The following is a 23,657-nucleotide window of genomic DNA, read 5'->3' as shown; positions in this document are numbered from 1 at the left end:
CATTTTTGCGGCCTGGGCTTTTGCCTAGGACAAGACCCTGGCATTGCACTCCAGCGTACATTATGCCCCTTTGTTGGGCTGTGGCCTATGCAGAGGCCCAGGCCTTGGGCCTAGGTCTAGGCCGAGGTGCTGGTCTCATGCTCGGGTGTAGGCTACAGCCCCTTTTTTGGGTCTTGGCCTATTCCCTAGTTGAGGCCCGACTTCAGGCCTAGTCGAGACTGGTAACTTTTTTTCTAAATGATTTTCTAAACGAAAACAGATTCTAACAAAGTTTTGGCAGAATTTAACTAATTTCATTTTGGAAACGACACAAAATCATAAAGGAAATTTCATCTAATTTCTTATTTTGTTTCTCCCAAATGCCAATCCCTACCAGATAAGACTTATCTAGCTAACGTACTTAAACATTTAACTTTGAATATCTACCCAAAGAAATGTGCCTATTTTGCCCCAAAGCTTTGGAATTCTCTTCCACTAGATCTTTGTGTGACAGTCCAATTTGTTAATTACTGCATCAAATGCTTAGACTAATCCTTTTGACATCACTGTTGCCTGAAAGAATCGTTTGACAGACTCATGCTAACTACTGAACCAACAGATATGGAAGCTGCAGGAACCTTTAAAACTGCTGAATGTACTGATTCCAGTGAAAGAATAACTAATTGCAGGCTCTGCAAGACAAGACATGCAGGCTCACAAGGACATTTCGCTTTTTCTGTCTTACCATAAGAACAAGAGGCAGTGACATTGAAAAAGACGCAATAAAAGCACAGTCCCGTCAACAACAAAGCTAAATGGAAAAATTTCAGAAAAGAAGCCCAGTGTATGATCCATATTATCTATATGTTTCCCCTGTGACTGACAGGCATATAATATAATAACGACCCAGACTAAGAAACCATCTCTAGAAACTACCTCCTGCGTCCGCACAATGGCTATGCTGCTGCCTTCCTGAACGACATTGTAGTTTATAGTGATGATTGAGAAACCCACTTAAAGTAACTGCAATCAGTACTATTCACAATTCTACAGATAACCCCAAGAAGTGCCTACAAGGGGGCCAAAAAGTACAGTATTTGGGGTACTCCTTAAGAGAGGGACAAAACCACCCATAAGCATAGCAAATCAAAGCCATCATGTTCATACTGGTTCCCCAGACAAAGAATAAGGTGCGATCCTTTTTAGTCCACATAAGCAACTGCAGAAAGTTCATCCCAAACTTCATGGAAAGGGTTGAATCTCTCAACAGTCTGGTACAAAAGAAGACTCTAGAGAAGGCCAGATTGTTGGAGAGGGCATAAGAGTAATTCCAGGGTTTAAAGCAGGCTCTTTGCTCAGAACCAGAGCGGATGAGCCCAAACTTCAATAGACCTTTTTACCTTCCAGACGGACACCATGGACATGGGACTAGGAGCAGTGCTCGGCAGAGAAAAAGAAGGCCAGAAACAACCAGTGGCCTTTATTAGTATAAAATTACTGCACAGGGAGAGATGCTACTCTACCACTGAACAGGACACCTTAGCCATAAAGTAGGCCTTGGAGGTCTTCAATTATTACTTACTGGGCTGCAAATTCACATTGGTGATGAACCATCAGTCTCCTTTCTGGATTACCTGAATCAAGGAGACAAACAGCAGAGGGATGCATTGGGTTTTAGCCCTACAACCCTTCACCTTCAGGATACAACAAGGGCTGGGAAGGACAATGGAAATGCAGACTAAATTTCCCAGGAGGTGTCCTTGATGTGGGCAGGCTCTCATGCCCGGAAAGTTGAGCTGAGGAGGAGAGTATGTAAAGTGTTATATACTTTAAAATCCTGGAACATCTAGCCTGGTCCACATTTAAACACAGCGAGATTAGAAACTCAGCCCACAGGTGCTCCTCAGGCAATGAGAATACCCAAGAACAATCTGTCACTGGGGTCCCCTTTCTCCTGGGGGACTCGACATCACCTCCCAATCTGCCACTGAAGTCCCCTTCCTCCCTGGGAGCCCAAGGTCAACTCCTGATCTGCTGCTGGTGTCCCCTTCCCTCTAGGTGAACCAAGGTAACCTCCCAATCTGCTGCTGTCCTTAGGCTCTTTTTCCTTGGTAGGAGGGTTTTGCCTTGCTTGGGTTTACAGCTCCACCAGCCTTCATGGCTTGCTTATCGCTCAGTGATTCAGGCTCTCAGCAATCTCAGCTTTCAATGATTCCAGTTTAGCTAAACTAAGTTAAGCTAAGCTTAGGGCCAGTCATTCACTGTTATCCAGCCTGGAGGAATCACCTCCTCTCAGCCAAAACCCAAGCATAACTATGGGAAGATAATGTGCACACCCTTCCATCATGCCCGGTCCCTTTTTTGTCTTGTCTGAGAACAAGGTACCCAAGGGTTCTGACTCCCCTTGTTAGTCAAGGTGAGAATCTGCTCCCTAGGATTGTTTTCAGTACATTTCTCTCACAAATCACTCTCTCAGTCAGAATTCTGCAGTGTGAGACTTTTTCCAGTCAAAGTTCTGTAACAGGACTTTGCCACCCTTTGTTTTTAAAGTGCTATTTCACTGAAAGTTACCTGTAGTAGTTAAGGGGGCTGTGACATGCAAATCCCCAACCTGAGTCTCTGACTCGTCTATTCAATAGTCATTTAAGCACCTTAGCTACCTTTCCAATCTTACTCTAGCTTTCCCAGACTAGCGGCTCATGTTACATAGCTGCATTCTCCTTTTTTTTTTCTGCTGCAGTTCACTTAAATGGTAGAATGCTTTTTATTGCCCCTCTCCTTTGGAGGAAGGGTTTAATTTATATTACAGTTTGCAGAGGATTTACACTAATCAGGAGTGGGTATGAAAAGAATCAACAATTTAAACATTAACAAGGTACCAGGACCAGATGAAGTTCATCAAGGGACATCTACAAAAGAAGTAAAGTGGCTATATAATGACTGTACTTAATATTTCAGGAGTTGAGTATGGAGCATGTTCTTTAGGACTGGCAAAGTACATATGCATATCTGCTGTAGTAGTTGTAGGCAGAAACAGATAACAATGAGCTCTCAACTAGAATATACTTTGCTGCCATCTAGTGACTGGCTTGAACATTTCTATGCTAGGCTGAATATATAACAAAGAATCTCAACTATACAACATAAACCATGGAGTACCCCAGGGTTCTGCCCTATCTTCTACCCTTTTTAATATATACATCCTCCCCCTCTGTCACCTCCTTTCTGAACTTGGGCTCTTGTACTTCATCTATGCTGATGATGTACAAATTGTCATCCCAATTACTGACTCCCTGACCAATGCCCTCAGAAAATGGGAAACTGCCCTATCAGATATAAGCGCACTCCTCACCAGCATCAACTTAGCCATCAATCCTGACAAAACCGAACTCATGATAATCTCCCCCAACAAAGGCAACAACAAAGAATCCTCCACACTCTCACCTCTCCCTTTAGCCATCTCTACTGAACATGTCAAAAACCTAGGCGTCACTATTGACAGCCATCTTAATTTTAAAAAACATATCAATAATACTATAAAAGATGGATACTTCAAACTGCATACCCTTAAGAAACTTAAACCCCTCCTATACCAATGTGATTTCCGCACAGTGCTGCAATCCCTACTATTTGCTAAACTCGACTACTGTAACGCCCTTCTGTTAGGCCTCCCCAATTCCACCATCCTACCGCTGCAAATGTTACAAAATGCTGCGGCCCGTATCCTCACCAATACTAGAAGGTCAGATCATATCACTCCCATACTTAAAGAATTGCATTGGCTACCAGTTGCTCAAAGAATCACCTTCAAAGTCCTATCTCTAATACATAAGACCCTATACACTGAGAACATGAACTGGCTCAATAATGCAATACAGTTCCGCAAACACTCCAGAACCCCCAGACCGCAACACGCAGCTACACTCCAATTACCCCCTCACAAAACTACCAGACTCGATACAACCAGAAAACGTGCCTTTCCCTTAGCTGGTCCCTCCTGCTGGAACAGTTTGCCACCTGACCTTCGTCAGGAACTATGCCCAAAAAAATTCAAGCAGAAACTTAAAACATGGTTATTCTTAAAAGCCTTCACATAAAGCAACCACCTTCCCTTCCAGCTACTCCCCCCTTGCTTCTCCCTGAGACCAAACTTATGTAAATTTGTAATTATGCATTATCCTTCGAGTTACATAATTTACTCCTCTCTAATATCTCTATAAAGTTGATGCCTAGTAATCTATTATAACTAATGTATTTAATGTATTTATCATATGTATTAACGTTAATATATTCTTCTTAATTCTTCCTTTATTTTCCCTCTCCCTCCCCTTCCCTGTTTGCATTCCCTGATCCAATTTTCCTTGTTATAATCTCCTAATGTCCTTTCTAAGTTGAATATTAATTGTAAAGCACTGCCGCTATTTTCTATCTGTTCCAGCGCTGCTGCTAAAGTTTTGTTGAATGTACACCGACATGATGTTACTAAACGAATGTCGGTATATAAAGAACCTCAAATAAATAAATTAAATAAATAAATAACACCAACCACAGACTGGTTGATCCAGTGGTTCCCAAACCTGTCCTTCTGACCCCACAGCCAGATGTTTAGGATATCCACAATGAATATGCTTGAGATAAATTTACATATGCATGGTCTCCAATGTGGGCGTAACTCCCTACCCCCCGTGTGCTCTTGCGCGCGCGCACACACACACACACACACACACAGGGAAGGGGCCACCTTCCCAATCCTAGACTGTACTGGATCACTAACACAGATTGAGGAATACATCGGTTCTGTGGGACAGGGGCAAGAATACTCCTGCAGGACCACCAAAAGTGTTTCTCATTCCAATAAAAGAATACACAATCTACAGTGAAATTTGTGTTCCAAACAAAAAGGAGTTCATTAAGACTAGATGACACAAAATGTAGATCAATACACGAATCAGATCTTCCTAAATCAGTTGCAAGACAAATCAGACACAGTTTAGACATTTCTACAGTTTTATAGTCAAAACCTCATACTCTTTGAAGAAATCAAGCTAGGATAACTCACTTCTCCAGGCTCCTGAAAAGCTCCTCTTCCATAGATATCCCCTCAGAGCTAAGGAATCCTCTTCTCCCAATTCAGAAATATTTATCATATACCTTGATGGTAAAGAATGCCTCCTGGACAAGCTTCCCAACCTGGTGACCTAGGGATAGCAACCTTCTTGAATCAGCTCCAAACAATCCAACAGCCAGGAGAGACACACTCTCCCAAAGAATAAGGGACCCCTGCTGTCCTTTCCTGCACTCAAGCTCAGGCAGAGCACAGTCCCTAAGATGCCTCTCATGAGTTCATGTTACAACTGTTGCTGCCCGACGTCTCCTCTCCGCCCACCTTACCTTTTTTGCGACTCCTCCCGCAGTTGATGGACGTCTGGCTACTGCGGCATCTGCCTGCCATCCTCTCCAGCGTCCCCGGTCCGACTTGGGCGCTGCATCCCACCATTTTGTCCAGGTACCATAGGGCGCACGCACCGCGCGGCCCTGCTTCTTATTCTCTCTTTGGCACGAACCTCAGGGGCATCCCCCTGTGATGTCACGCATCCCGGATACAAAAGTCTACACTTTTTGCTAGCTAATCGAGTTAGCAAGGGTGGGATTTCCTTATGGGTGGGATTCACTCTCCATACCTAGCTACTCTGCCTCTCCAACTTTTGGACTTTATCCTAAAGGGGTACCTGCTCCTCGGGGGCCTCTCTCATTTCTTTCAGGTCGCTATCAGGAACCGGTACTCGCTCCTCGAGGGCCCATGTTCCCTGACTCATTGCCTGAATGTATCTCTTCTGCTTGGAAGAAACTACTGCCTACATCATCAGCGAGTTACCAACTTTATTTCCTCAGAGCTGTTCCCTGGAACCAGGTACTCGCTCCTCGAGGGCTTGCCTCTATTACAGCTTCTGTGTCACCTTCCGGGAGAAACCGCTGTGTGAGTAACTTTACCAATGAGTCTCTATACCTGAACTCTGTGTATGCTCCACTGTACTCACTATCTCAGTTTTCTCCACTACAGCACAGTCATAGAGAGAATCACTGTTCCAGTATCCTGAGGAACCCTAGCCCAGCCGGGCTTCATCTCTACTCTCTACTGCCACCTCTGGTGGCTTCTCAACTCTGTCTAATAAAAGATATAACTCTGTGTTGTATGTCCCAGAGCTGAGCCTGACCTGTGGCCCCTCACGGGACTTCCCCCCGTGGGTGTGGTCAGCTGCCACAGTGTCCAAGGGTCCACCCAAAACCTTACAAACAATAACAGTTCCCTCACTGATGATGCCTCCCATTGACTCCTTTAGTCACCTTTACAACCCTTGATGATTGTCCCACCATTTAGGGCAGGGTTGGCCAACTCTGTGCCTTGAGAGCCATAAACAGGCCTGGTTTTCAAGATATCTACAATGAATATACTTGAGAGAGATTTGCATTCAATAGAGACAGTGTATACAAATCTATCTCATGCATATTCATTGTGGATATCCTGAAAACCAGGCCTGTTTGTGGCTCTCAAGGACTGGAGTTGGCCATCCCTGATTTAAGGGATGGACTTTTCTATCAATCATGAAAACCCATTAATTCTCCTTAAAGCTCTTATTGCTAGAAGATTCCCTTTGCTACCAGCATATAAGGTGCATATATTTTACTAGTAAGGATATTCCTCCATCCACACACAAAAAATGTTGAGACTCAAAAGACAAAATGTTTTCCCTTATTCCATCACATACTTCATAATCATTAGAAATCTGCAGTCGTTTGCAGTGAAATAGGAAATAAAGATGACCCTCACCATTTTTTAAGATGGCACCAGCAGCCCCTGTCACATGGTAAGGGCAAAGGGCCACTGGTGCCATTTTGATTACTGGCAGCCCTTGGCCTGAGAGCAGGAGATCGCTCCCAGGACCCCTGCTGGACCATCAGGGACTTTTGGTGATTCTTGGGGGGGGGGGGGGGGCATTGTATTTTATTAAATATGAAGGGTTCAGGCTGTTTTTATTTATGAAATTGACAATGGAAAAAAATTTTTCCGATCCGGGGTGGACTGAAATGGCTCACCCCTGAACCAAAAACGAAACGGGGATGAAAAAAACATTATGCATACCTCTAATAATCATAAGACAATTATATTGTACATGAATACTGACAATATCCAAAAATATAGAAAAGCAATAAAAGGGGATGTATCTCAGGGTGCCTCCTAAAACTTCCATGGGATATTTATTTTATTATATACTGACATTCGATCTGAGATATCACATCGGTTTACATTCAGGTACTGTAGATATTTCCCTATCCCCAGAGGGTTTACAATCTAAGGGCCTCATTTTCTAAGCGGCTCGCACGTGATAAGGGACCTTTCACATGCAAAAAGTCCCTTATCGAGTGCGATACCAGGATGGGGGCGGAGTCGGCCCCGGAAGAGGAGGAGTCGGGGCATCACAGGGGCCGACTCTGCACCAATGCCGCGGACAGTGAAAAGGTAAGGCCCTTTTCACGTCCTATTTCGCTCCCATTTCCTAAAGTATCGCAGGCCTGCGATACTTTAGAAAATGAGGCCCTAAGTTTTGTACCTGAGGCAATGGAGGGTAAAGTGACTTACCCAAGGTCACAATGAGCGACAGTGGGACTCGAACCCTGGTCTCCTGGGTCAAAGCTGACTTCTCAATGTTTCCCTCACTTAATCGACTAGTTTAGCCAGAAAACTTACTATCCAGCTAAAATTTAGTCAGATTAAATAGGAACATTTCAGAACAAGAGTTAAGTTAGTAATATATTTATTTATTTATACATATTTCTTGCCCGCCCCTCCAAAATAGTCCAGGGCAGAGTACAAAATACATACATAAAGCAGTAAAAACAAACAATAAAAATTCAACAAACATATGACCATGTGTGATTATATGAAATAAGATTATTCTTTTGAGTTGAAGGAAACTTAAAGGAGCAAATCACCAGAATGCTTCAGAACACAAATGAGTTTTATGGAGTTTCCTGAACATTTTTGTATCTTGCATGATATGCAATGATAATGGAAGAGAATTTCAAACAGTGGGACCATAAATAAAAAATGAGCGGTCCTATGTTACTGATGAGCCATCTTAGATGATGGAATGTCAAGCAGATACTGATTTGAAGAACAAAGCATCCAAATAGGTTTGTGTGAATAGATAGGGTGGAACTGATGGGAATGAAACCTGACTGGATCAACCCCCCCACTGCTTACCCGCACATCCACTAGACCTACTCGTACTGCCCTCCAAGGGACACTCCGTACCCCCTCTATCAAATCCACGAAACTTATTTCCACAATGAACAGAGCTTTTTCCCTGGCCGGCCCCACCCTGTGGAACTCTATGCCCCCAGACTTACGCACTGAAACATCTACACCCAAATTTTAAAAAAAAGCTAAAAACCTGGCTATTCTTACAGGCCTACCCTTCCCTCAACAACCATCTTCCTGATGACCCCCTAAGCTGTGTATAGTGCATTCCCTGTATCACCCTTTACAATGTGCTCCTGCTGACTTTTTCTCTCAATAACCTTCTCCCCGATGACCTCCTGAATTGTTTACAGTGCTTTCCATGTATTACCTTTACAATGTGCTCTTGTTAATTTTTTCCCTCATCCGTTCCCGGTTGAGGAAACGTCGTTCCTTGTAAATAGTTACCCATTTTCCTTTTGTTGATGTCTATCTCTTGTATGCAGAGTTTACTGTTCTATGTAATGGCAGTGCCAAAAGTTCTATATAATGACACTGTCAAAAAGTTTTAAGTTATCTGTAAACCGATACGATGTGCAAACGGTTGTCGGTATATAAAAACCTATAAATAAATAAAAATAAATAAATGAAACATTGTATAGTATGTTATGGTTGATAGTGGCTACTTTATATTATATATGCCAATATATAGGTAGCCAATGTAAATCTTTAAGGATGGGGGGAAAGTGTCCTGAACAGGAGTCCATGTCAGCAAACAGGTGGCAAAATTTTGAATGACTTGAAGGGATCTCAAAGCATTTGGTGGAGGGGCTAAATACAAAGAATTACAATAATCAATGGTGAGAAAAATTAAGGACTGTGCAGAAATTTGATGGTTTCAATAAGGGCTTGAGGTGTCTCAACATTTTTAATTAGAAAAATGAACTTTTGACAATGGCCTTGATCTGAGGAGACTGAGATGGGCCTTAAAATGTTTCAAATTTGCTTGATATTTCATAGTTTTTAATACGGCTACCTCCAGGAGTATAGAGGTAGGGTAGGACAGGGGGGTCTGTGGAAACCTCTGGGGTTTTTTGACAACTTTTGAAGGAGCTTACTGTGGGCCATCAGCCCTTTTAAATGTTGGCAGACCCACAATCTTACGGCTGCCATCATGCAAGTTTTTGGGGGCATTTAATGCCATGGTATTTTACCATAGAGAAAATACCATGTGAGTCATTTACCATGGCTTTGTGACTCCTGCAGTATTTTTCCCTCATGAAAAAAAATATACTGTGACTTTGTGAATGAGCCCCAAACTTTTCAGTCCAGCTAGTGACTAAATATTACCCCTAACAGTTACCTTGAGATTTAAGGAATATAAGACTATTAAATAAATAAATAAAATAATAAAAGAAGTCATTATTGCTTAGTACTTAATGTAATTACCACTATGATCAGCTACTCATTTAGCCAACCACTTTTTCAATGAGTCTATATACTATCTTTCTACTCTCTTTCCTATAGGCATTTAAAATTTACTCAATAGAGAAACTTGACCACATTCTAACTAACTCATTGAAAAGCAAGATGACTCCAATAAAGCTTACCGAGATTCTGAATGAAGAAGTGACCTGCCAGCAGGAAAGTGAGTTCTTCCTCCTATGGATTTTGTTATTTAATATTAATATTTTGTTTCCTTAGACATAGTACACCCCAAAGAAGTTCAGAAAGCATGGAAATAACACAAAAAAAAAAATTAGCAAAACATCATAAAAGTAACACATCAAAAATGCAATGGGATCAATTTTCAAAGGATTAGGCTTCTGACTTTTCAAGACAGACTCCTAAATTGACCCTTTTGAAAATTTACTAGTACCGAGTACCTACATTTAGGCGCAGTAATTTGCTATGTTGCTATATTTCTAATGACAGCACATCCATATTGTTAAGAAATAGACTTGTTAAATTTTTTTTAACGCTTCTACCCCATCTGCTAAGTTGCTGTATGAGTACAAGGGAAAAAATACTACAAAAGGAAGGTCAATGCCTCTTATGACTTTCATTCATCTTTCTCTCTGCCAAAGCAAAGAGTTCTAAGCAGATAAATTCAATAGATATAGTAAAACACAAGTGTGAGTATGGCATCTGCAGCAGAGTTTATTATTTCTCCATTTCCAATCAACTTATCATTAGAAGAAGCTAAATTTAACAAAATAGTCAAATTATAACTTGTTTGAAGCCAGAATTGCTGTTTCTATATCATAGTTTACTTCCTACACACAATATGCTTCATTTATCAAGGGTTTCATGCCATTCTGTGTTTACAGTAAGGGAAAAAAAATCCTTGAGAAATCAGGCCTGAGAAGCAGTAGTAGAAGTAGTATAGTAGAGTCAATACTAGCTGTCCTGCACAGTGCCAGTCATCCAGTGTATAGTAAACAAGCACTTCATACACACAACATGAAGTTCCATATGTGTAAGCAAGATTAGACAACACTACAATAAACCAAACAGATTTGTATGCCTCGGGGTGACCATCGCGATAAGTCCGCGAATACATTAAATAAAGGTCTAGAGGCAATTTCGACATGGTTGTTGTTAAATAAAGCTTAAAACCAATCCCTCAAAATCAGTTATTATGGATTAGGAAACCTTGTTCACAGTCACCGACAGGAATTAATTTATGTGGGGTCACTCTTCCAATTTCAGAGAATTTATGTTTACTTGGTGTTTGGGTTGATTTTATTTGAATTTGGAAGCCCAGGTGGCCTCAGTGGTCAGAGGCTGTTATTTTGCCTTACATGCGAGGTTATCTGTCAGCAGCCAATTTTGCAACAACGGTTCAAACATTAGTGCTGACAAAAGTGGATGACTGCAATGTGTGTAGGGTTTCTGAAAAAAGCAATACAAAGATTACAAATAATGCAGAATAGCACTGCTTGCTTAATTAAAGAAGCTAAATGAAATGACCCTATTTCCCCTGTGTTAAAATCTTTGCATTGGTTGTCAATTTCTTCCAGAGCCAGCTTTATAGTATTGGTACTAGTTTTCAAGGCTCTTCGTGGTCTGGCACCAGGCTACTTACAGGAATGATTGGTTCTTTATGGCCAGTTGAAAATTCCTGTAGCCAGGGCACTAGAGATTGAACCTTTTTCAGTGTAGGTCCAAGACATTAGAATGACCTCCCTAAGGACAATAGCGTTATAACTGATTGTTTGATATTTCATAAAGCAGTTCAATCTTTGCTATTTAAGTTCATTTACTTGAGATCAGGAGGTTGATTCTAGCTGGGTCAGGGTGTTGTGGGAGGGTCATGCTGAAGGTGGCTGGAATCTGAACCAAATCAGGTGGATAATTTTGGAATGTGGCATGGACAGTGCCCCATAAATTAATGACAATTTTTGTTTGCATTTGTTTTTATTTCCTATAAAAGTATGGGATAAGCAAAATTCAGAGGTTAATGTTCTTCTCAAGGTAGCTAGCACAGTGTTCACTGTTTAGTAACCAGTTATGCACTCTTGGCCCTAGGCTAACTGGAGCTGGGGCAGGAAGGGAGAAGGAAAAGTCAGGAAACAGGACCAATAAAGATCAAGCATTTTTTTTAACCAGCCTTTCCTAGCTGGCATCTACGTGGATTGAATGCCTCTTTTTTTCCCCCCCAAACTGAAAGTTAGATCAGGACAGGTAGCATTAGGCAGCACCATTTTGAGCTCATTTATCTCTGGACGGGAAGAGAGAAGGTGGTTGGATTTTGAGTTCTTAGGGCTGAAGAAAAATTTAGCAAAGACTGGAACAAGAAGAAGTGGAAAGTGAGGTAGAGTCTAGCTGTGTGCTGTTTCTTCTTGTCAGAGACGTAGTTTTTTTTTTTTTTCTGTGTATCTAACCTTTTAACTATTTTGTGGTGACAGTAACACTGCAAAAGGAAAAGAACTTAGTGTGAGCTTTCTGCAGTAATGACACTAAGATTTTTAAACTACAGAAGTGCACCGCAGTGGATGTGTGTGTGTGTGTACTAAGAAAACTAAGCAAAGGAGCCCTGCTTGAATTTTTGCTTCTCTGAGTCACATGTTGGAGTGGGAAAGTTTGTAAACTTTGTGTATGTGGTAGAGTGCTGTTTTTTCTTAACCTGTCTTCACCTGTGGAAAAATTACTACCATTATTACCAGGTAGAGGCAGTGCATGTGAGAGTAGTCAAAAGAGGAGTACACACACTAACACAACAGGATTTGAAAAAGGACAAACCCCTTTTCCATAGGCAGTGGGCACTCCTAATGACTGTCAGATTTTCATCATGCCACAGGGAATGGGAGGAAGAGGAAAGTGTGGTGGAAATAAAGGCAGAGCGAAATGAAAATCATTGCCTACTTCTGGAACATAAGATTTGCCATATCGGGTCAGGCCAAAGGTCCATCAAGCCCAGTATCCTGTTTCCAACAGTGGCCAATCCAGGTCACGAGTACCTGGCAGTATCCCAAAAAGTCGATAGAATCTATGCTGTTTATCCCAGGGATAGGTAGTGGATTTCCCCAAGTCCACTTGCAAGGGAAAATCTCAGTACACCTAGTAACACTAATAATATTAGCAGCACTCTCCTGCCCAAGCTAAAGGATTTTTTTTCTCAGAATTATACAGGCACAGTCAAAATCAAGCAAGAAGAAGTTGAGGCTGGAAGATGATGTGCTGCATGCTGCCACTGTTAGCTCTACTCCTAAGATGCCGTGGCAGCTTTAAGGCAACATATCATTAGAGGATGAGCACTGGCACTGACAGGGAAGGGCCAAAGGCTTGGCCAGTCCTAAGAACAGATCAGCCACAAGCAGCACAATACTCTTCCATGATATTTCCTGATTAATGTCTGCAGTGGGTCATGCAAGAAAGTACAGATTCAGAGGAATCATGTTAAGACTTCTCAGAATTAGAGGAAACAGAACAGCTAGTAGCTGTTAGGGGTGTGCATTCGTTTTCGACGTCTTGGCAATCCGCAATGTATATGTCCCTATTCATTGTATTCGTGGGGTCACGAAACGTATGGCGAACCCCCATGAATACAACGTATCTAACGAATAAACCCCTACCTTCCTGACCCCCCCAAGACTTACCAAAAGTCCCTGGTGGTCCAGCGGGAGTCTTGGAGCGATCTCCTGCACTCGGGCTGTTGGCAGCCGGTATTCAAAATGGCGTCGATAGCCTTTGCCCTCACTATGTCACAGGGGCTACCAGTGCCATTGGTCGGCCCCTGTCACATGGTAGGAGCAATGGACGCCCGGCGCCATCTTGTGCTCCTACCATGTGAATCCATCCCTGCTGCACGTGTGTGTGTGTGTAGGGGGTGGGGGGGGGGGGGGGTCTAATTACTAACGTGCTATCTTCCATTGAGTGAGGTAGAGGAGGTAGAAATCAGTACTCTTGGGGCAAAGAGCACTTCCCCGGAAAAGGAGATAATGGAGAGCTTGAGTGATGCCTTTGGCCTTTTGCCTCTCAATCCTCCTTCAAGCCAAGCACCAGAAGCAGTAACCAAGCTTGCAGAGCGAGAAAGAGAGTCCTGAAAGAAGTCCAAAATGTGGAGGCATTTCAGAGAGAAGGAGGACCCAGATTATGTAGCGTACATTCACTGTAGAAGAAAAATACTGAGGCATCATACAAACAATGTCTTGCTGCATCATGTAAAAAGAGAACACCTGTTAACATGGTCTCCGGGGGAGGGCATGAATACCAGCATGTGGACCTTGTCTGCCAGGAATAGAAGCAGTTCACCAACTTGAACGTGTTCAAGGGAAACCTTGTCTGGTGGTTTTTTGTACGGAGGTTTCTAATAAGGGTAACCGATTTGCAGTTATCCTTTTCTTCTCCTCTGTCTATTATTCTTTTATTATTTTCAAAAATATTTCTGAAGATATTCACTTTTTTATTTTGTTTTTCTTATTTCTCTTAAAATCCCTTCTCCCCTGCTGCTTTTCCGACCCACTCCAATTTTTATTTCATTCTTATCAAGGTCGCCGCCTTTGTTGGTGTTCATGGTTACGGAGCTGCCTATCCGACACGGGCCATGTTTCGGCACTATGTGCCTGCTTCAGGGACTGTGGGAGAATTTACTGTGTCCTATATCGGGTTCACAGCATCCATGTTACTCTTCAATGTGTCATGTGTCAAGCGTGCGACGCCTTCCATGCTGTGAACACGATATAGGACACAGTAAATTCTCCCGCAGTCCCTGAAGCAGGCACATAGTGCCGAAACATGGCCCGTGTCGGACAGGCAGCTCCGTACCCATGAACACCAACAAAGGCGGCGACCTTGATAAGTATGAAATAAAAATTGGAGTGGGTCGGAAAAGCAGCAGGGGAGAAGGGATTTTAAGAGAAATAAGAAAAACAAAATAAAAAAGTGAATATCTTCAGAAATATTTTTGAAAATAATAAAAGAATAATAGACGGAGGAGAAGAAAAGGATAACTGCAAATCGGTTACCCTTATTAGAAACCTCCGTACAAAAAACCACCAGACAAGGTTTCCCTTGAACACGTTCAAGTTGGTGAATTGACTAAAAAGGGAAAGAGGTAGGTTAGTGATTAAGGAATAGAAGCAGTAGCAGGAGCATCAGCAGCAGCTGGAAAGCACTTGAATAGGGGAAGTCAGTTTCCCAAGCTGACCCTCCTCCCCCAGTCTCTTCCTCCAGTGAGGTGGCAGGTAAGCAACCTTCAACCCCATGTCAATGGCAAGCCACCATGGAGCAGATGGGTTGTGTCACCATTTCGCTGTCCTGTAGTAGGAGGCACACAACATCAAATGTGGTCACATGTTGCACCAGGGAAACGATTGACCTGGATTACCAGCAACTAGGAATCGTAGAGAATGTGGGATTTAAGCGGCTGCTGCATCTGTTATCCCCTAATTTCAAAGTATCCTCCTGGACAACATTTAGCAGACAGGTTACCCCCGGCCTGTACACCCAGTGTTGTGCTTGCATACAGGTGCAACTGGTCAAGGTGAAGAGAGGAAACATCCAATTCACTAGCCTACCTATGCTTATCTTTCCCTGATGGCAGCTCTCCAAGGCAGGGGCAGGCAGCTGCTCTAAAGGGGGTGGAGCAGCAGGGTCAAGTGGACTGTGCTAAACACTCAGCTGATAGATATTAGCCATACTTTGGTGAATATCTTACCATCAATAAGGAAGATGATGAAGAGCTGGCAGCTAGAGTGGAGAGACAGGACTCTTGTTCTGTTGTGTTGCATATTTGACACATCTGTCAGTAAAGGATGCCCTGAGGGCCAAGAAGCAACATGGTAGCTTAGTTCTGAAAGAACTGATTGAGAGGTACAGGGAAATGGCAGGGCATTTTCACCAGAGTATAAATGGGGGCAGCAGCTGCATGAGAAGCAGGAAGCATCAGAGGTACCTATTCACCAGCTGATTCAGGATGTAGGCATCAGGTGGAATTATTCTTATCTAATGCTGCAGATGTTGGCGCAACACGCAGTCCTTCATGAATTGGCTCTAGGAGTGTGTGAATCACTCTCTGGAGCAATGTGATTGGCAACTGTATGAGTCCTCAAACCCTTCAAGGGTGCAATGGAGGATCTCCATTCCTCAGGGGCTACCCTGGGTGAAGTGTTCCCTATCGTCAGTATCCTGCAGAGTAAGTTAGAGTGTTTTTAGCTAACAGTAGACTGACAGTAGAGGTGGTGTTTTTAATGGACTCATTGCAGCAGCAGGTTCAACATAGGCTGAAACAACTCACCCAAAAGGATATGCTAGCCACTCTGTATGACCCATGAGTAAAATAGAGTATCTCCCTCTGGTCTAACTCTTTAATTCAGCGGAAGAAGATAGGGGTGTGCATTCGTATTCGCCGTATTGGCGATCCGCAACGTATATTACACTATTCGTAGTATTCGTGGGGAAGCGAAACGTATCACGATTCCCCACGAATACACGAATCTTCCCCGAATTATACGGCCACCTAAATAAAAGTTTTAAACAAACCCCCCACCCTCCTGAACCCCCCCAAGACTTACCAAAACTCCCTGGTGGTCCAGCGGAGGGTCCAGGAGCCATTCCCTGCACTCACATCCTCGGTACCGGTTTCATCATGGCGCCAATAGCCTTTGTCACAGGGGCTACCGGTGCCATTGGTCAGCCCCTGTCACATGGCCATCGGCTCCATCTTGTGCTCCTACCATGTGACAGGGGCTGACCAATGGCACCAGTAGCCCCTGTGACATAGTATGGGCAAAGGCTATCGGCGCCATTTTGAGTATTGGCATCGGACGGCCGGAGTGCAGGAGGTCACTCCGGGACCCCATTGGACCCCCCAGGGATTTTTGTCCAGCTTGGGGGGGCCTCCTGACCCCCACAAGACTTGCCAAAAGTCCAGCGGGGGTCCGGGAGCGACCTCCTGCACGCCGGCCATCCGATGCCAGTACTCAAAATGGCGCCGATCGCCTTTGCCCTCACTATGTCATAGGTACCGACGGTCAGCCCCTGTGACATAGTGAGGGCAAAGGCGATCTGCTGCCAGTATTCAAAATGGCACCGATCGCCTTTGCCCTCACTATGTCTCAGGGGCCGACCGTCGGTACCTGTGACATAGTGAGGACAAAGGCAATCGGCGCCATTTTGAGTACTGGCATCGGACGGCCGGCGTGCAGGAGGTCGCTCCCAGACCCCCGCTGGACTTTTGGCAAGTCTTGTGGGAGTCAGGAGGCCCCCCAAGCTGGCCAAAAGTCCCTGGGGGGTCCAACGGGGGTCCCAGAGCGACCTCCTGCACTCCGGCCGTCCGATGCCAATACTCAAAATGGCACCGATAGCCTTTGCCCATACAATGTCACAGGGGCTACCGGTGCCATTGGTCAGCCCCTGTCACATGGTAGGAGCACAAGATGGCACCAATGGCCATGTGACAGGGGCTGACCAATGGCACCGGTAGCCCCTGTGACAAAGGCTATCGGCGCCATGATGAAATCGGCACCAAGGGTGTGAGTGCAGGGGATGTCTCCCGGACCCTCCGCTGGACCACCAGGGAGTTTTGGTAAGTCTTGGGGGGGTCAGGAGGGTGGGGGGTTGTAGTTAATTTTAATTTTAGCTGGGACACGAATAGAAATCCTCGTATTAACGCATCGGGGCGCCATACGGCTGAGTGCAACATATTTGCTCCCCGATGAATCCGAATCACAAATGCAACGTATGGCGTCTCTCTGCACATCCCTAGAAGGAGACGCTGTTGCACAAAATGCAGGAACCAGAGTCAGAGGGAAACTGGAGATAGAATACAGGAAAGAGGAGCACCCCACACAACAGAGGCTCTGTCAGCTACCATTTCCTTCACCATAAATATATGTCCTTTTTGATGCCCCTCCCCCTCATGGCCATATCAGAATGTTCTCTCTTGAAATAGGCCAAACTTACAGCATTTGGCAGGAGAAAAAGTTATCCTCCACCACCAAATGAGACGATAGCAGAAATATCAGTCTCGTGGCACTGTCTGGCAGAGCCCATAAAGGAAAATATCACAGATCTATTGGCATAATGGGCACACAAGGCCATCATCTGACTATTCCCTTGCCAATGTAGCCCAGTATTTCCTTTCCTACTCACCAAACAGCATGCCAGTAAACATGTATTCTCAATGGCAGGGAACATTTATTTTATTTAGACATTTTATAAACTATTGTTCCATGTATAGATCACAATGGTTTACAAAGTAACATTCAAAGTTATAACTCAAAACACAAACAATAGTTGATTACATAAGGCAAAGGGTATGGAAAATTATAATAGTGATAATTTTCTCATCTTATTCAGTGGGTTGTTTTGAGAATCTTACATTCTCTTGTTTGATTTATTCTTCATGATTTGATTATTAACTTTTGTCCTTGTCTTTGTGGCTTTGTATTTTCTGATGTTTTTAAGTTAATTTATATGCATTTTTGAATAGCCATGTTTTTAATTCATATTTAAATCTCTTTCTATCTGGTAAAATATGTAACGTCTCAGGCAGAGAATTCCAGAGTGTTGGACCCACTATGGAAAACACACGATGCATCAGATGTGTGCTCCATATTGTGGGAGTGGTCAATAGTCCTTTTTTTTTTGAGGTCTTAGTGTTCGTTGAGGATTGTAAGGTTGTGCTGTTACTCCTAACAAGCCATTGTTATTGGAATGAATGATGTTGAATATTATCGTTAATACTTTATCATGAGTCCCATCACTTAGGACTGGCAACTGAGATGGTGGAAAAGCTGGTCTTTCTTAAAAGAAGGTCCAAAGAAACAAACCGGAAACCAATCCAATATTGCAAATCGCAAAAAAAAGTAGAAGACTGGTAGAACACCAAGGATTCTTTATTAGCATAAATCATCATAAACAGCCGGACTCAGGCAGAGTTTCGCTCGTACATGAGCTACTTCAGGGGCTATGATGGTATTGTGGTTAAATAGGTTGATTCCTTATAACAATCTTATGCAATGACTTCAAAGTAGAAAGAACTCGATCATATACCAAACTAAAACTGGGTACTTGTGATTTCTGCAAGTTGTTGTGCTCTTAGGGGCAGATTTTAAAACCTGCATGCGGGCACAGATTTGTTCGCACAACCCCGCGCGAACAAATCTAAAAAAATCTAACAAATTTAAAAAAAAACCTGCATGCGTCGAGCCTATTTTGCATAGGCTCGGTGGTGCACGCAAGCCCTGGGAAGCTTGTATGTCCCGGGGTTTGCAAAAAGGGGTGGGGCTTGGGTGGTCCGGGGTGGTCCGGGGGGTGGGGCGGGGCCATTTGCCGCTGTGCCCGGGATTGCGGGCCGCCCGGCGGCGGCATGCGTAAGTTATGCCTGTCGGGAGGCAGGTGTAACTTCTTCAACAAAGATAAGGGGGGCGTTCTAGGTAGGGCTGGGGGGCAGGTTAGGTAGGGGAAGGGAGGGGAAGGTGCAGGGGGCAGAAGGAAAGTTCCCTCCGAGGCCACTCTGATTTCGGAGCGGCCTCGGAGGGAATGGAGGCAGACTGTGTGGCTCAGCGCATGCAAGTTGCACAATTGTGCACCCCCTTTCCTTCTGCCCCCCCCCCCTTTCCTTCCCCTCCTTAACCTACCCCCCAGCCCTACCTAGACCCCCCCCCTTACCTTTGCTGAAGAAGTTACGCACGTCTCCAACAGCCGGCCCACGATCCCGGGGACAGCGGCAAATGGCTGGAGGATCATGCCCCGCCCCTGGACCGCCCACGCCCCGCCCCTTTTTGCAAACCCCGGGACATACACATGTCCCGGGGCTTGTGCGTGCCGCTGAGCCTATGCAAAATAGGCTCGGCGCGCGCAGGTTTTTTTTTTAAGGGTTACGCAAGTAACTTATGCGCGTAACCCTTTTAAAATCCGCCCCTTAATGCAGAAGCACTATTGTCCATATAATGCCAGTGGTAGCCTAAATGGAGAGCTCCTTAGAACTGCCAGTTAAAACTCCATTCACTTCCAATGTGAGATACAGGAGTCATGTCATCGCTGAATAACTGAGTACCCAGTTTTAGTTTGGTTTCAAGTCACTGCAGAAAAAACCTCCTCTGTTTGATTTTCCAGAAATTCAGTGAGAGTGACAGCAGGACTGAATTTACAGCTGCAGAGAACCCATGCCCATAGTATTTGTCTTCAGCACCTTGCTGTGTTATTGCCAGGTGCCTCTCTTTGCTGCTCCTACACTGGCCTGCCCACTCATTTTGCCATGCCTCTCTTCTGGTTCTGCATTTTACTGTTTCTTTGTACTACTCTTGTGTTCCAAGTTGGTTCCCACTTTGCTTCTCTGTTGGTTATACCAGGGTTATTTTGTCCTTAAAAACAAAATGCAAACAATAATACAATTGTCTCCTCCCACCCCACCTCTTTCCTGGTTCTGCATCTTGTTGTTTTGTCGTACCACTTCAGGATCCTGGCATAGTTCTTCCAACCTGCTTCTCTCTTGATTATACTAGGGTTTGTCCCCAAAAACAGAAAAAGTAAAAAATAAAAATAAAAAAAAGATGAATGTTTTCCTCTTATCCCACCACTTTCCCGATTTCTGCATTTTGCTGGTTTAGTCTGCCACTATTACTGCCCAGTCTGCTCTTGGGCCTTTCATGGTGCCATAGAAAACTCTTGCTACTACTGGTATGTTGTGCTCTTTCACGATATGTTGAATTATTCATGCCATTGTCAGTGCTGCTTGGCTGCTCTTTTTAGTTAATGTCCTTTGCCCCTCGCATGATGCCTTGGGGATATGCCATTGTGCTTTTTATCATACCGCACACTCTTCCTCTTGGGGGCTTTGATGTGACTCTTCTGTTTGCCATGCCCCACACTTTAAGCCTCAGGATGTCCATTCCATTGTTGATGCAGCTTTGTTGCACTTTAGGTGCCTTGTGGTATTCATTCCACTATTCCTGGTGCCCTTTGCTCTTCCATAGGTGCCTTGCGGTATTCATGTCACTATTGTTGGTGACCTTTGATGCTCCTTAGGTGCCTTGTGATGTTTATGCAACTATTGCTCCTCAGTAAGTGCCTTGTGGTGTTCATGCTGTCATTAAATAAATTATATATGCACTTTAAATGAAGAATTAGATTGGGGTTCGTTGATTTGAAAATACGTATTGACGTAATAGATACGTGTTCCTGGATTGTTTGGTTTTGAGAGACATTGAATAGTATATAAGATCTGTCAGCAATGGAGTCGAGTAATGAAACGCTGAGAATTGGATGCAGCCTTTGCGAGGAGCCGATTTGAAAATGTCAGAACATGGTGGAAAAGCCGACAGCTGAATAGAAAATTTTGTGGGTTGAGAATGGACATTGAAATACCGACATTGTGAAGGAGTGAATACCCCCTGAGGAAAGATCCTTTGGGATCTGAAACGTGGCCACGTTGGGATACTAATTGGAGTCAGATAAGTCGGTTGATTATTCTTTTTTTAGTTGAAACCGAGAGATTCACAGCTGCTTGTTGCAGAGTGACACTTTAGAAACGCAAGATTGTATCGGCTTTGCTGACAATTACATTTGGTTGAAACCGGGATATTTACAGCTGGCTTGTTGCAGAGTGACACTTTAGAAGTACAAGATTGTATCGGCTTTGCTGACAATTATATTTTTTTTTTAATTTCTTCCCGCAATATATAAAAATATAAAAAAATGGTTGGAGGTGGATTGTTAATGATTACAACATAAATGAATCATTCAGTGGTGGGGATAAAAGATCATAAGAATGAAACTTTCCTTTCCTTCTTTAAAAATTTACTTCGTGCATATATTTGTATGAACTACTGATATAAGGACACTAAATTTTTGGGTAATCCAGCATTGGATATTATAGAATCTAATTTATATATTTAAAGATTAGGCTGAGAATATTCATTAAGAGGTGATTTCAAGTGGAATTGATTTTATTAAATAAATTATAACACTATGTTTGAAAAAAACAGCACCACTTATGGTGCTTTAGGCTGCTCATGCCACTTTTTGTGCTGCTTTGAATCTGTTTTGGAGCCTTAGAGTATTTCCTTTTAGTGCTGCTTTCTCCCTCTCATGGTTTCTTGGACTGTTCATGCCATTGTTGGTACTACTTTGTTTCCCTTTTTATGCTTTTGAGTCTTCAGGCCACTGTTGTTGGTGCCCTTTGCCCCTCCTTTGGAGCTTTGGAGTATTCTTGCTACTCTTGGTGCAGCTTTCCCTCTCATAGTGCCTTGTTTTGGGGTTGCTTTACCCAGTCACAATACCTAGTGCTATTTGTACACTTTGATACAATCTTGCAGGGTCATTCATCAAAGTGTGTTATGGCATTAACACTAGGGATGTGAATCGTTTTTTGACGATTTAAAAAAATCATCCCATATTTTTTAAATCGTCAAAAATTGGTACAGTGTGCGATACAATAGAAATTTTCACGATTTATCATGGCTATCAGTGGGACACTAACGGGAGTTATTTGGGGGGAGGGCGGAAAAACTGGCACACCAAAACAACCCCTAAACCTACCCCGACCCTATAAAACTAATCCCTTACCTTCCCGCACCCCTCCGAACCCCCCCCAAACTTTTTACGAGTACCTGGTGGTCCAGTGGGGGCGCGGGGACCGATCTCATGCTCTCGGGCAATCGGCGCCATTTTGACTGCCACTCGAAAATGGCACCGAAGGCCCGATTAAAAAAAAAACCCGCCTGACCCTTTAAAGATGACCCCTTAGCTTCTCCCACCCTCCCGATCCCCCCAAAACATTTTTAAATTACCTGGTGCTATAGTGGTGGTCCCGGGAGCGATCTCCCGTTCTCGGGCCATCGGCTGCCACTCATAAAGATGGCACCGATGGCCCTGTGCCCTTACCATGTGACAGGGTATCCGTGCCATTGGCCGGCCCCTGTCACATGATAGGAGCACTGGCTGGCCGGCACCATCTTTAAAGATGTTAATGTGCACTAACCATAGTTAGTGTGCACTAACTTTAAAATGTTAGTGCGTACTAACATGAAAATCGGAACTCACAAAAAAAAAAAAAATGAACCGCGGGAAAAAGGAAATTTCCGGCGGGGGCCCAAAAACAAAGCCTGAACCGATAAAAATTAAACAATGCACATCTCTACCTCAGAGCAATCCTAAAGTTAGATGTGGACGAAGTGAATCCAAGCCAAGAAACCTCTCTCAAGGAGTCCCCCAAGGATCTTCTCTCTCCTCCACATTGTTCAATGTTTACCTTACACCGCTATGCCAGCTACTCTCTAAATTGGGTCTTCAACACTTCATCTACGCAGATGATGTTCAAATACTCATACCTATAACCAGCACAATCACAAATGCACTGAATACCTGGAAGGTAGCTTTATTAGAAATTAAAACTATCCTCACAGACAACCAATTGGCTATAAATACCAATAAAACTGAACTTATCATAATTTCACCTCCAAAAAATACAATACTGATCAACTCTGATATTGCTCAAAACAACTCCACTATTTCACAACAAGTACGCAGCCTTGGTATCATCATTGACAGCAATCTCACATTTAAAAAATTCATCGCGGATACGGTAAAAAATGGTTTCTTTAAGCTATTTACGCTTAAACGGATTAAATCTCTATTATACCAATATGATTTCCGCACAGTTTTACAAGCAACTATTTTATCAAAGATTGATTACTGCAATGCTCTGTTACTGGGTCTACCCAAAGCCACCATTCAACCTTTGCAAATGCTGCAAAATGCAGCTGCCCGCATTATCACCGACACAAGCCGCCATGATCACATCACTCCAGCTCTTCAGTCTTTGCACTGGCTACCTGTGGCTTACAGGATAATTTATAAATCTATGTCGCTGATACACAAAGCCATTCAAAACAGAGAAATGCTCTGGTTTACAGATGAACTACAATTCAAAACGTCTTCCCGCCCAACGAGATTCCAGAATTTAGCCAAACTAAATATCCCAGCACCC

At 43.6% G+C, this 23,657-nt stretch overlaps 1 protein-coding gene across 2 annotated transcripts in view; it reads left to right on the top strand.

The window, feature by feature from the left end:
• Window positions 1–23,657, top strand: part of BANK1 (B cell scaffold protein with ankyrin repeats 1) — an 894,626-nt gene that overhangs the window by 380,641 nt on the left and 490,328 nt on the right. For both annotated transcript variants that reach the window (XM_029597059.1, XM_029597058.1), the window contains exon 7: window positions 9,746–9,866. In XM_029597059.1, coding sequence (XP_029452919.1) covers window positions 9,746–9,866 — 121 coding nt within the window. The remainder of the gene's footprint in view (window positions 1–9,745; window positions 9,867–23,657) is intronic.

The sequence above is a fragment of the Rhinatrema bivittatum genome, chromosome 1, assembly GCF_901001135.1.
Source record: "Rhinatrema bivittatum chromosome 1, aRhiBiv1.1, whole genome shotgun sequence".
Classification (NCBI taxonomy): Eukaryota; Metazoa; Chordata; class Amphibia; order Gymnophiona; family Rhinatrematidae; genus Rhinatrema; species Rhinatrema bivittatum.
The sequence above is the reverse complement of the archived record's forward strand: the minus strand, read 5'-3'. Positions and strand labels throughout refer to the sequence as shown.